This window comes from Chiloscyllium plagiosum, chromosome 31 (assembly GCF_004010195.1).
Source record: "Chiloscyllium plagiosum isolate BGI_BamShark_2017 chromosome 31, ASM401019v2, whole genome shotgun sequence".
Classification (NCBI taxonomy): domain Eukaryota; kingdom Metazoa; phylum Chordata; class Chondrichthyes; order Orectolobiformes; family Hemiscylliidae; genus Chiloscyllium; species Chiloscyllium plagiosum.
Window position 1 is genome coordinate 7173572 of NC_057740.1, and position 13598 is coordinate 7187169.

General features: G+C 42.3%; 1 protein-coding gene across 2 annotated transcripts; it reads right to left on the minus strand.

Moving 5' to 3' along the window:
• Nucleotides 1-4127: 4127 nt before the first annotated feature.
• Nucleotides 4128-10002, minus strand: LOC122565080 (arrestin domain-containing protein 5-like). Of its 2 annotated transcripts, XM_043720715.1 has the most exons (3): nt 8678-8721; nt 7900-8126; nt 4128-4665 (listed from the first exon to the last, which is right to left on the minus strand). In XM_043720715.1, exons 1-3 carry the CDS (start codon nt 8682-8684, stop codon nt 4183-4185), a joined length of 717 nt encoding a protein of 238 aa, XP_043576650.1. In that variant the 5' UTR covers nt 8685-8721; the 3' UTR covers nt 4128-4182. The 2 variants fall into 2 exon arrangements, 1 of the variants encoding a protein (XP_043576650.1); XR_006316071.1 differs by lacking the exons at nt 4128-4665; nt 8678-8721 and adding an exon at nt 9961-10002 and having other exon boundaries at nt 8045-8126.
• Nucleotides 10003-13598: the final 3596 nt, after the last annotated feature.

Sequence of the window (13598 nt, forward strand, 5' to 3'; positions counted from 1 at the left end):
GGGGAATGTAGCACGAACAGCCAAATTTCTGGTATTGAGACTGGCTCTAATGCAATGAGGGGTATGTCGGGTTCCAAGAGATCAATTGTGTTAGGGACTCTCTAGTCCAAGTTATAGACAGACGTTTCTGTGGCCAGCAGCGAAATATCAGAATGGTGTGTTGCTTCCCTGGTGCCAGGATCAAGGATATCTCAGAGAGGGTGCAGAATGTTCTCAAGGGGAAGAGAGGCCAGCAGGAGGTCATTGTACACATTGGAACCAATGACATAGGAAGGGAAAAGGTTGAGATTCTGAAAGGAGATTACAGAGAGTAAGACAGGAAATTAAAAAGGACGTCTTTGAGAGTAGTAATATCTGGATTACTCCCAGTGCTACGAGGTAGTGAGGGCAGGAATGGGAGGAGAGAGCAGATGAATGCATGGCTGAGGAGCTGGTGTATGGGAAAAGGATTCACATTTTTGGATCTACTCATTTGGTGTAGACATGACCTGTAAAAGAGGGACTGATTGCACCCGAATTGGAAGGGGACTAATATACTGGCGGGGAGATTTGCTGGACCTGCTTGGGAGAATTTAAACTAGTAAGGGGGAGAGTGGTTGGGACCCAGAGAGATAGTGAGGAAAGAGATCAATCAGATACTGGTACAGTTGAGAACAAAGGTGAGTCAAACAGTGAGGGCAGGCAGGGACAAAGCAGAGAACGAGGGAGGACTGATAATTAAACTGCATTTATTTCAATGCAAGGGGCCTAACAGGGAAGGCAGATGAACTCAGGGCATGGTTAGGAACATGGGAGTGAGATATCATAGCAATTACAGAAACATGGCTCAGAGATGGACAGGGCTGGCAGCTCAATGTTCCACGATACAAATACTATAGGAAGGATAGAAAGGGAGGGAAGAGAGGAGGGGGAGTGGTATTTTTGATAAGGGACAGCATTGCAGCTGTACTGAGGGAGGATATTCCTGGAAATACACCAAGGGAAGTTATTTGGGTGGAACTGAGAAATAAGAAAGGAATGATCACCCGATTGGGATTGTACTGTAGACCCCCTAAAAACCAGCAGGAAATTGAGAAACAAATTTATAAGGAGATCTCAGTTATCTGTAAGAATAATAGGGTGGGTATGGTAGGGGATTTTAACTTTCCAAACATAGACTGGGACTGCCATAGTGTTAAGGGTTTAGGAGAGGAATTTGTTAAGTGTGTACAAAAAAGTTTTTTGATTCAGTATGTAGATGTACCTACTAGAGAAGGTGCAAAACTTGACCTACTCTTGGGAAATAAGGCAGGGCAGGTGACTGAGGTGTCAGTGGGGGAGCACTTTGGGGCCAGCAACCATAATTCTATTTGTTTTAAAATAGTGATGGAAAAGGATAGACCAGATCTAAAAGTTGAAGTTCTAAATTGGTGGAAGGCCAAATTTGATGGTATTAGGCAAGAACTTTCAAAAGCTGATTGGAGGCAGATGTTTGCAGGTAAAGGGACGGCTGGAAAATCGGAAGCCTTCAGAAATGAGATAACCAGAATCAAGAGAAAGTATGTTCCTGTTAGGGTGAAAGGAAAGGCTGGTAGGTACAGGGAATGCTGGATGACTAAAGAAATTGAGGGTTTAGTTAAGAAAAAGAAGGAAGCATATGTCAGATAGGATAGATCAAGTGAATCCTTAGAAGAGTATAAAGGCAGTAGGAGTATACTTAAGAGAGAAATCAGGAGGGCACAAAGGGGACATGAGATAGCTTTGCCAAATAGAATTAAGGAGAATCCAAAATGGGTTTTACAAATACATTAAGGACAAAAGAGTAACTAGGGAGAGAATAGGGCCCCTCAAAGATCAGGAAGGTGGCCTTTGTGTAGGAGATGGGGGAGATACTAAATGAGTATTTTGTATCAGTGTTTACTGTGGAAATGGACACGGAAGATATAGACTGTAGGGAAATAGATGGTGACATCTTGAAAAATGTCCATATTACAGAGGAGGAAGTGCTGGATGTCTTGAAACGCATAAAAGTGGATAAATCCTCAAGACATGATCAGGTGTACTCTAGAACTCTGTGGGAAGCTAGGTAAGTGATTGTGGGCCTTTTACTGAGATATTTGCATCACCGATAGTCACAGGTGATGTGCTGAAAGACTGGAGGTTGGCTAACGTGGTGCCACTGTTTAAGAAGGGTGGCAAGGAAAAGCCAGGGAATAATAGACTAGTGAGCCTAACATTGGTGGTGGGCAAGTTGTTGGAGGGAATCCTGAGGGATAGGATGCACATGCATTTGGAAAGGCAAGGACTTATTAGGGATAGTCAACATGGCTTTGTGTGGGGGAAATCATGTCCACAAATTTGATTGAGTTTTTTGAAGAAGTAACAAAGAGGTTTGATGAGGGCAGAGCAGTAGATGTGATGTATATGGACTTCAATAAGGCGTACAACAAGGTTCCACATGGGAGACTGGTTAGCAGTTACACCTCATGCAATACAGGGAGAACTAGGCATTTGGAGAGAGAACTGGCTCAAAGTAGAAGACTTTGTGGTGGTGGTGGAGGGTTGTTTTTCAGACTGGAGGCCTGTGACCAGTGGAGTGCCACAAGGATTGGTGCTGGGTCCTATACCTTTTGTCATTTACATAAATGATCTGGATGTGAACTTAAGAGGTATAGTTAGTAAATTTGGAGATGACACCAAAATTGGAGTTGGAGTGGACAGCGAAGAAGGTTATGATCTCGATCAGATGGGCCAATGGGCTGAAAAGTGGCAGATGGAGTTTAATTTAGATAAATGTGAGGTGCTGCATTTTGGGAAAGCAAATCTTAGCACGACTGATACACTTAATGGTAAGGTCCTAGGGAGTGTTGCTGAACAAAGAAACCTTGGAGTGCAGGTTCATAGCTCCTTGAAAGTGGAGTCGCAGGTAGGTAGGATAGTGAAGAAAGTGTTTGGTATGCTTTCCTTTATTGGTCAGGGTATTGAGTACAGGAGTTGGGAGGTCATGATGCGGCTGTACAGGACATTGGTTAGGCCACTGTTGACTATTGCGTGCAATTCTGGTCTCCGTCCTAACATAAAGATGTTGTGAAACTTGAAAGGATTCAGAAAAGATTTACAAGGACATTGCCAGGGTTGGAGGATTTGAGCTATGGGGAGAGGTTGCATAGGCTTGGGCTGTTTTCCCTGGAGTGTCAGAGGCTGATGGAAGACTTTATAGAAGTTTATAAAATTATGAGGGACATGGATAGGATAAATAGCCAAAGTCTTTCCCTGAGGTGGTGGAGTCCAGAACTAGAGGGCATAGGTTTAGGGTGAGAGGGTAAGATATAAAAGAGACCTAAGGGGCAACATTTTCACATAGAGTGTGATACATGTATGGAATGAGCTGCCAGAGGAAGTGGTGGAGGCTGGTACAATTGCAACATTTAAAATGCATCTGGATGGGTATATGAATTGGAAGTGTTTGGAGGGATGTGCAGCAGGTGCTAGCAGTTGGGACTAGATTGGGTTGGGATATCTGGTCGGTATGGGCGAGTTGGACCGAAGGGTCTGTTTCCATGCCGTACATCTCTATGACTATCCACTATACCCTCAATTTTTGTGTCATCCGCAGAAATATTTGCCCATGTCTTCTATCTTCTCATCAAAATAATTTATTTAAATTACAAACAAAAGTGGACCCAGCATCGATCCCTGTGGAACACTGCTGGCAACAGACCCCCAGTCTGAAAAACAACCCTCCACCACCACTCTCTGTCTCCTGCCATTAAGCCAATTTTGTACCAAACTGGCAAGCTTACCTTGAATCCCATTTACTAAATAATCTATCATGCGGAATGTCTTTAAAGGTTTTACTGAAGTCCAAGTAAGAAATGTCTACTGTTTTGCCAAAATGAATCTTCTTGGTTATTTCCTCAAAAAACACAGTCAAGTTTGTGAGACAATATCTCCCTTATGCAAAACCATGCTGACTATTCCTAATCATTGCCTCGCCAAATGCTTGCCTGTCATTTTTGTACCACATCCATCAAATAAAATGACACAGCTGAAAACTTAAATAAAACATTTATTTTAGAAAAAGATACATACTTGCTTGAATTTAGTAATGTTTATACCTACGTAACATACAGAATTACCTGGTCCTGGGTTCCCGTATGAATTAAATAGAAGTTGATTATTTAAATGATACAATTGCTAGTTCTAAAGAGAAATGTGCACTGGAATTGTTCCAATCTTAATGGGGGCTGAGGCTGACACTGTGACGTGATACGCTGGAATGGGAATTGTAACATGCAGCTGATATGAGATTGAAATAATCTTACACCTTGACATGTCGCTGATAAACATTGGTTTAGGCAGCTGTAAGGATCCGAGGATTTTTGTAACTTCTCTTGGTGGAGCCTCGATCACTGCCTCCATCTTCTTAACTTCGCTATTCTCAATGAACTCTCGGTAATGGTCGCACAGTGCTTCCTGAACAAATGCCTTGTACTTGACCTCAGCTGCAATGGAGTAACAGATTATCCGGAGAAACCTCATTGTTCGGTTGTCGATTTCAGATGTGATGATGATGTCTTCACCAGGGACGAACCCACTCTTGTCCACTGTTACGTTCATAGAAATCCCTGGCATCTTCCAGCACCAGTATGAAATTTCTTTCTCAGCTGTCAACTTCAGAGGAAGCTGGAGACAGAAGGAATAAATGGGATCACTGACACTGTTGAGAAATAGAACAATACAGCTTTAAATATGAAATGAAAAATGCCGGAGGATCACAGCAGGTCAGTTTAGAGTCATAGAGATGTACAGCACGGCAGCAGACCCTTCGGTCCAATTTGTCCATGCCAACCAGATATTCTAACCTAATCTAGTTCCATTTGCCAGCACTTGTCCCACATCCCTCTAAAGCCTACCTATTTCTATACCCATCCAGATGCCTTTAAATGTTGTAACTGTACCAGCCTCCACCACTTCTTCTGGAAGCTCATTCCATACACGTACCACCCTCTGCATGAAAAAGTTGCCCCTTAGGTCTCTTTTAAATTTTTCCCCTTTCACCCTAAACCTATGCCCTCTAGTTCTGGACTTCCCCCACCCCAGGGAAAATACCTTGTCTATTTACCCTCTCTATGCCCTTCATGATTTCAGAAACTTTTGGAAGGTCATGCCTCAGCCACACTCAAGGGAAAACAGCCCCAGCCTGTGCAGCCTCTCCCTATAGCTCAAATCCTCCAACCCTGGCAACACCCTTGTAAATATTTTCTGAATAGGGTTAGCTGAAGTGCAATTGATAACATTCATGTGAAGCATAAAAACCAGCTTGGACCAGTTGAGCCAAATTGCCTGTTTCTGTGGCATTGGCCTTTATGCTGTAAGATCACATTGCTTGAGGTACACATTTTCCCTGGAGCGTCGGAGGGTGAGGGGTGACCTTATAGAGGTTTACAAAATTATGAGGGGCATGGATAGGGTAAATAGGCAAGTCTTTTCTCTGGGGTCAGGGAGTCCAGAAGTCAATTCTAGAGATTTGAGCACAAAATAGAAACCTGGTTTTTACACTCCACTTGCAGAGAAGATGAATGAATCTTATAAAATGCAGTAAGTGGCACTCCCAGACACATACCCTGACCCACTTTACAAAGGGCAGTGGCGATATTAAATGGCTGACATGCCCAAGTCTACTGAGGCATTAAAGTGGTCAGTTAATGGCCACACTTTTTCCCCTTGGCTATTTGATCAGAGGCAGGGTGAGTATCATGCCAAAGTGAGAATCCAGCATAGTTGGGTGGACTTGTTTCAAACAAGAGGGTGATTGAGGAATCTCCCTTTGAAGAGGTACCCTGTGCGCATGGGATACACACCCCTCTCACCCCCTTTAAACCAGCCCCATCATGTCCCACACCTGGTACTGCACACCCCACGTACCCTGACTGCGGCCTGCAGCCAGGGCCTGGCTTCCACAACTTTTGTCTTCTTTGTGGCACTGTTTGCAGTCCCAGCAGTGGCCACTACTTGAGCATGGCGTTGCTGCTACAATCGACTGACAGCTCACTTATACAGGATATATTATATCTGTCCAGGCAGGGGTGGAGATTTCGCATTGAACAAGTTAATGATCCGCTGAGTGTAAAATGACTCCAGGATTGGTGTTGATTTTTTTTTAAGTCTCAGAGTGGGGACAAGGACCATTGTACCCATAAAACCAACCCACAGATTACTCTTTGGGGCAACACGGTGGCTCACAGCACCAGGGACCTGGGTTCAATTCCAGCCTCAGGTGACTGTCTGTGTGATGTTTGGACAGTCTCCCTGTTCTGTGTGGGTTTCCTCTGGGTGCTCCGGTTTCCTCCCACAGTCCCACAGGTCAGGTGAATTGGCCATGCTAAATTTCCCATAGCGTTAGGTGCATAACTTAGGGGGAATGGGTCTGAGTGGGTTACTCTTCAGAGGGTCAGTGTGGACTTGTTGAGCCGAATGCCTGTTTTCCGCACAGTCATGGAATCGTTACAATACAGAAGGAGGTCATTTGACTCATCGTGCTTGTACTGGCTGTCTAAAGGAATAACTCAACTTGTACCTCTCCCCAGCCTTTCCCCTGCAGCACTGTATATTTTCCCTTTTCAGGTAATGATACCATTTTCTGTTGAAAACTTTAATTTTACCACTGATTGAACACGCGTTTAATCAGTACGCTCCAGAGCCTTCCCATTCCCTGTGTGTAAAACGTTTTTTCACACGTTGTCTTTGCCTCTATTGCCAGCTAGCTTAAATTCATGCCCTCTCGTTCTTCATCCTCCCATCTCCTCACCAACTCTCTATAAATGCTTCATGATTTTGAATACCTCCATCAGATCTCCTCTTAATCTTCTCTTAAGGAGGGCTTAAGTCCAGTTTCTCTACTCGATGGACAACTGTTCCAGACTTTAAAATCTATTTAGATAACTGAACTTCTTCAACGCTGGAATCATTCTCTTGAATTTTTTCTCCACTCTCTCATGCCTTCACAGCCTTCCTGAAATGTAGTGTCTAGAAATGGTCTCAGTACTCAGGTGAGGTTGATCCAGTTATGTTTAATGTTACTTCCCTGCTTTTGTGCTCTGTGTCTCATTTATCAAACCCATTATCCCTTATGTTTAGTTAACTGTTTGCTTCACCTGTCCTTCCCATTTCACAGGTTTCTGTATAAACATCCAGGTCCCTCAGTTCCCGAAAGTCCCCCAACGCCTTTAGAATCGTACCTTTTTTTTATTAACTTCAATCCGATCATTGCACACTTCTCTGAATTAAGTTTTATCTTCCACCAATCTATCCATTCCAGCAGTTTATGTAAACTTTACTTCTACCTGCTGAAGTTCTACTGACACCCTCCTAGGTGACAATATTTATAAGTTTTGTATCATCTCAAAATGTTGATATTGTTCCCTGTTCATCAAGATCTAGGTCATAATGAAGAGCAGGAAAAACAGAGATCCTAACATTGACCCCTGGAAAGCACCAATATAAACCTTACTCTAATCTGAAAAGCAACTCTTTACCGTGAGGCAATTTCATATCTGTTTTGATTTTTTTATTATTACTCCATGAGCTCTAACTTTGCTGACAAGTCGGTTGTGCTACACTTTATGAAACGCCATTTGGAAACCTGTCTATACCACATATTATCCTCACCAACCCTTTCTGTTCACTTGTCAAAAAAACGCAATAGCATAGCTAAACATAATTTGGCCTTAAGAAGTCCAAGTGATGGGAGTGTTTTGTTAGCTCTACAGTTTATTGGAGATAGTGTGGACTGGAGCTGCTGAAAAGTCAGAGTCGATAAAGTGTGGAGCTGGAAGAAGCACAGCAGGTCAAGCAGTATCAATTTATCCTTTATTACACTATTAGCTCATTCTAGAATGCGTCATAACTAGTAGCTACCTTGTTACTGGGATCGAGATTAAGGTTGAATGTTTCCTGTATCTTCAAGATCTTCTCCACCTGTGCTAGAGTTCCCCCAATTGCTGTGCAGAATGCCCGTATGAAATATCGGATTTTCCCATGACTGCCACTAAAGGTAGATGGGAGGGCATCTTCTAGTTTGTAGCTGAACTGAAAAACATGGGGGCCAGCTTCCAGGGCTTGTTCCAATCCCTCAGCATCATGATCTATGGAGAAAAAAGTTGGATATTGTGATTAGTGAATGTATTTTAGGTAAAAGCTAGCTCTCGGAGATAAGAGTTATGTTTGTACAGCACTTTTTATGATCTCAGAACATCCCGAAGTGCTTTATTGCAAATGAAGCAATTTTAATTTCAGTTGCTTTGGTACTGTAGGAAATATGGCAGTCATTTATTGCACAGCAAGCTCTCATGTTTATGTAATAAGTGGACAGATAATCTGTTGGTGATGTTGGTTGAGGAATAAATTGATAAATATTGACCAGGACGTTAGAGAAAGAACCCTGCTCTCTTTGAATTAATGCCTTTGGATTTTTTACGTTAATCTGAGAGATGTGAGGCCGTATTTTCATCACCAAAGCATGTAGCTTGGTGTCACACACCTCAGTTTAAAGGGCTTTTGTTACACCAATTTTCACTCCTGTGGGGTGGGTTTTGCTGAGGCTGAATAGAGTTAGGACCATTGACTCGAAAGTAGATAGTGGACAGTACTCCCAATCGACCTGACAGCGAAAAAATCTCCCTTTCGTGAAACTTACAATCCATTCAAATCTTTTAAAACTCTCAAGTGGGTAGTCTTTATATCAAAGATAGTTACTCCTTTAACATAGGACAAAGAACTGTGGATGGTAGAGATCTGAAACAAAAACAAATTGTTGGTGAAATCAAGTCTGTGAGCATCTATGGGGAGAAAGCAGAGTTAATGTTTTGAGTCTGGTGACGTCATCAGAACTTAGTACTTTATTAGCCTCTTTAAACTGTCAATACATTATTTCAATATCTCCTGCTTAGATAATTGTATCTTTTGAAACTCTATTAATCATTCCAAGATGACATAATTGTTCTTGGAGAATGTCAAAGAACTCTGTTTAAATTGTGGAGTGGGTAGTCATGTTTCATATTTTCATCTGTTCTAGATGGCGACGAAACCAAAGGATTTCAGCAGATCATCATTTCTTTAACTCTGACTGATAGCTTAGCCTCTTTTGTGTTCTGGGTTTAAGGAGCTGGGGATGGGGATCATGTCACTTGAACAGATCTGATCCAAACCCCAAGAGTTTGCATCCACTCCATGACTTGTCACTCCTGCACTCTGAATCTCCAGCATCTGCAGTCCTCACTTTCTCCACTGTGAATTAATAAACAAACTCAGTACTAAATTCAAATAGCCCTGCTTTGCTTGAATCTCTCCTGAGAATCATTCCCTGCACACGTTCAATTTAGCAAGAATTACTGATAGCTGTTTGATATAGAGGGCAGGATTTCTGCATTTGCCTTCTGACCCCCAATGATCAAGGTCCGTAGTCTTCCTGACTTCAGGAAGCTCTGTCCTGCGGGCCTCTGTTTAACATATTATCCAAAATGCCACATCTCCTACATTGCACGATTCCCAGAATGCTGCACTAGATTTCATGCTCAATAGCTTAAACCTGAGCCACCGCCCCGTGGCCGAAAACTTTAACTCTCCCTCCCACTCTGCCAGGGACATGCAGGTGCTGGGCCTCCTCCATCGCCAAACTCTAACCACTCGCTCCTGGAGGAAGAATGCCTCATCTTTCATCTTGGGACCCTCCAACCACACAGGATTAATGTGGATTTCACCAGTTTCCTCATTTTCTCTCCATCCCACCTTATTCCAGATCCAACCTTTCAACTCAGCACTGCCCTGAATACCTGTCCTACCTGTTCATCTTTCTTCCCACCTCTCTGCTCCATACTCCTCTCTGATTACCCCCACCTTCATCTACCTATCTCACTCTCAGCTATCTTACCCCAGCACTAACCCCCTCCCTTTTATCTCTCCACCCCTTGGTCCACAAACCTCATTCCTGATGAAGGGCTTATGCCCAAAATGTCGATTCTCTTGCTCCTCGGATGCTGCCTGACCTGCTGTGCTTTTCCAGCACCACACTCTCAACTCGATTAAGAGTGTTACCACTGAGTCACAGCTGACAATATACTCAGGTCTCATTAATACCTCGTTTGAGAGTTTTAAACAGTGAAGACTTTGTAAGGTGGTTAGCACAGCATCGGGAGTTGACATTGTTATTTTAATTGAAAAATCAATTAAAATTCTGCCCATAAAACTGGGCAGAACCAAAACCGAAAGTGATTGAGTCATAAAAGTTGAAAGCATAGAGACCAAGGGAGGAGGCCAGCCAAGATGAAACAGAATAGAGGGAGTGAGTAATCATCTAATACAAATGCCAGAGCACTCTCGGAATTTAGATTGACATCACAATATTTAATCAGGTGGAATTTGGAGGGCGGGCAGATGGGGTGGGTGAAAAAAAAGTAATTTCTTCCTTTTGGAAATTCAGAAAGCCTGGAGGTGAGGTGCTGAATGACTTCAGGGCTGGTGCAGTGAACACAAGTGTCAGGGAGGGAGGTTAGTGGAAACTAAAAATAACATCAGCACAAGGAAGGGTGCAGAGAGGATTCTCTTAATGATATTCTTTTGCACTTCTTTCATATATTTCTATTGAAGTTTAGTCAGTCTGATAAATAAAGGCAGAACACACCAGTTCAGTGTAATGCACACCCTGTTTCAGGATGCTGCTTGTCAGTTTCAGCTGTCATCAGCCACAAGAGTCTGTGAACTATGTGGAAAGTATGTTTCTGGGTGCAGTCACACTGTAACGTCAGAGAGTGCTGTAGGAAAGGGAAGGACTGCCTACTGGTGCCAGTGGGAAGTGGCCTCCTGGGGAGTGCAGCTACAGCAATGTGTGGATCAGCTATACAAGCAAAGGAAAATGTTTGGGACAGCAACTTTAACAGGAGATTTTGTGGTTAGAGAAGCTGACCTGTCTTTCTACAGCAGCAGACATGAACCCATGTTGACATACTGCCTCACAGTTAAAGATGGAACCCGAGGCTTGCAAAGCTGTCCGGGGAAGCTTGAAGCCATAGTCCATATCAATACCAACAATATCAGTAGAAAGAGAAAGAAAATCTTGCCAGCTAATTTTTGGGGAGCTAGGAAAGAGACATGCAAGCAGGACCTTAGAGGTAATAATCTCTGAATTGCTCTGTGCCACATGCTAATGAGTGTAAAAATAGGAGGCTGGAGCAGGATAAAGTTGTGCCATTATAAAAGATGAAAGGTTTAATCTAAAATTGCTTAATGTATCACACTTCCATGGCACTGGACTCCTTTGGCTATAAATTCTGTGATCATGACCTTATTCTCCACACTCACCTGATGAAGGAGCAGTGCTCCGAAACATAGTGCTTCCAAATAAACCTGTGGACTATAACCTGGTGTGGTGTGATTTTTAACCAAATTGAAAGTGTTCAAAAAAAACAAAGTGGGAAACAAAGGAGGGTGACAGAAAAGATTATGGGGAATATTACAGTACTGAAGAGAAAAGAAGTTCTGGGAGGTATTAAAAAAACTTTGGTGATAGGGTTAAGAAACACTTGAAGTGCCCATATACCACTGACATGATCTGTTATGGGAAAAATAATAGGGGAGCATCTTTACAAGGAAATTACAGAGGTACTATAAAGTTATGATAACGGGAAATGTTAATATAAACTGGGATATTAACATGAAAAAGGACAGAGTGAGTAAAGAAGTGTATTTAAGATGATCATATTATTGTGATGCTCTGGCCCAGTGGGATCTGGTCTGGTTCTAGAGAATGAGGCAGGTTGGGGATTAATCAGGATACATTTAGGGAACAGTGATCATTGAATAATGTGATTTAGCTTATTTATAGAAATAAAAATGGACAATCTAGAGTTAAAATAAGTGGCTTCATTTTAAGTGGCACCATAGTTAGCAATGTTGCCCCACGGCACCAGGGACCTGGGTTCAATTCCACCCTCGGGCAACTGCCTGTGAGGAGTTTGCACATTCTCCCGGGTCTGTGCAGGTGCCTTCGGGGTGCTCCTCCCATAGTCCAAAGATGTGCAGGTTAGCTGGATTGATAATGCTAACTTGCCCACAGTGTCCAGGGATATGCTGCCTGGTGGGTTTGTCATGAGAAATGTAGGGTTATGGTGATGGATGGGTCTGGGTGGGATGCACTTCGGAAGGGCAGTGTGGACTCGATGGGTCAAATGGCCTGCTTCCATACTTTAGGGATTCTATGATTTAACAAAGGACCTTTAACTCAGGTAACAGTACTTGGAGATTACAATTAGTTAAATCCTTAACTCCTGGTAAAACATGTTGGCAGTAGAAAAGGTAAATTCAGACATTAAATGCAATTCAAGTGAACCTCATGGTCGAGAAGGAAATAAAGAACATTCTTCAATATCTCCAGGATGTCAGGGAATATCACGGGGACTGTCGAAGTATGGAAAAGAGACCTGGAGATCAGAGAGCAAGTAACAGATGAAATTTAATGTAGCAAAGTGTGAAGTGATAAATATAGCTAGGCAGAACAAGAAGAGGCAATATTACATTTTAAAACTACAGTAATATGCAAAGGGACTTGTGGGATTACGTGAATACATCATTGGTGACTGGGTAGATTGCCAATGTGGTTAAAATGCATAGAGATCCTGGGTTTTTAAAATGGAGGTTTTGATTGCATGAGCACATGAGTTATGATAAACCTTTGTAAAATACTCATTGGCCTTCAAATGGAGTACTGTGTCCAATTCTAGATACTGCATATAAGAAAAATGTAAAGGCGTTTGTGAAGATGCAGGAAAGATTTGAGAATGGTTTCAAAACAAGAAACTTCAACTGTGAAAGTAAATTATAGAAGCTGGATTTGTTCTCTGTAGAAAGGCATTTCAGGAAATTTGATCGAAATATTCAAAGCCATAGTAATTATGTCAGAATAATTAGGGAATGTCTGTTCCAATGGTTGGAAAGGTCAAGAACCATAAAATATCAACTTAAGGTGATTGACTAAAGAAAACCCTGCAATATAAGAAAAATATTTTTATGAAGTAAATGTTTAGGAACTGTAATGAATGCTTGAGACTCTAGTGGAAGTAATTGGGTTTTCAACATAGAATTCGATCAGCAACTTAGGGGAAAACATGTTTCAGGGCGTCATTAGGGAATGAGCTGGGCATTGTGTTTAATTGAATGGCTCTTGCAGAAAGCCAACAATGGCACAACAGGCCAAATAACCTCTCTGTCATTATTGCTGTACCTCTATATGTTTTGTAAGAGGACAGGATGCCACTGAGCCAATTTAGACAATTGAAAATATGTTAGGGTTAAGTTAATAAACACTTCAAATTGACAAGATGAAATAAAACTGGTGTCATTCCCCAAATAAGGACTTAGTATAAACATGTGGATAGAGCAGATGAATGCATGGCTGAGGAGCTGGTGTATGGGAGAAGGATTCACATTTTTAGATCATTGGAATCTCTTTTGGGGTAAAAGTGACCTGTACAAGAAGGACGGATTGCACCTAAATTGGAAGAGGACTAATATACTGGCAGGGAAATTTGCAAGAACTGCTTGGGAGGATTTAAACTAGTAAGGTG

Coding starts and splice junctions, on each gene's coding strand:
- LOC122565080 (XM_043720715.1), bottom strand. Junction 4,666..7,899: donor ATCTCGATCCCAGTAACAAG/GTAGCTACTAGT, acceptor TTCTGTCTCCAG/CTTCCTCTGAAGTTGACAGC.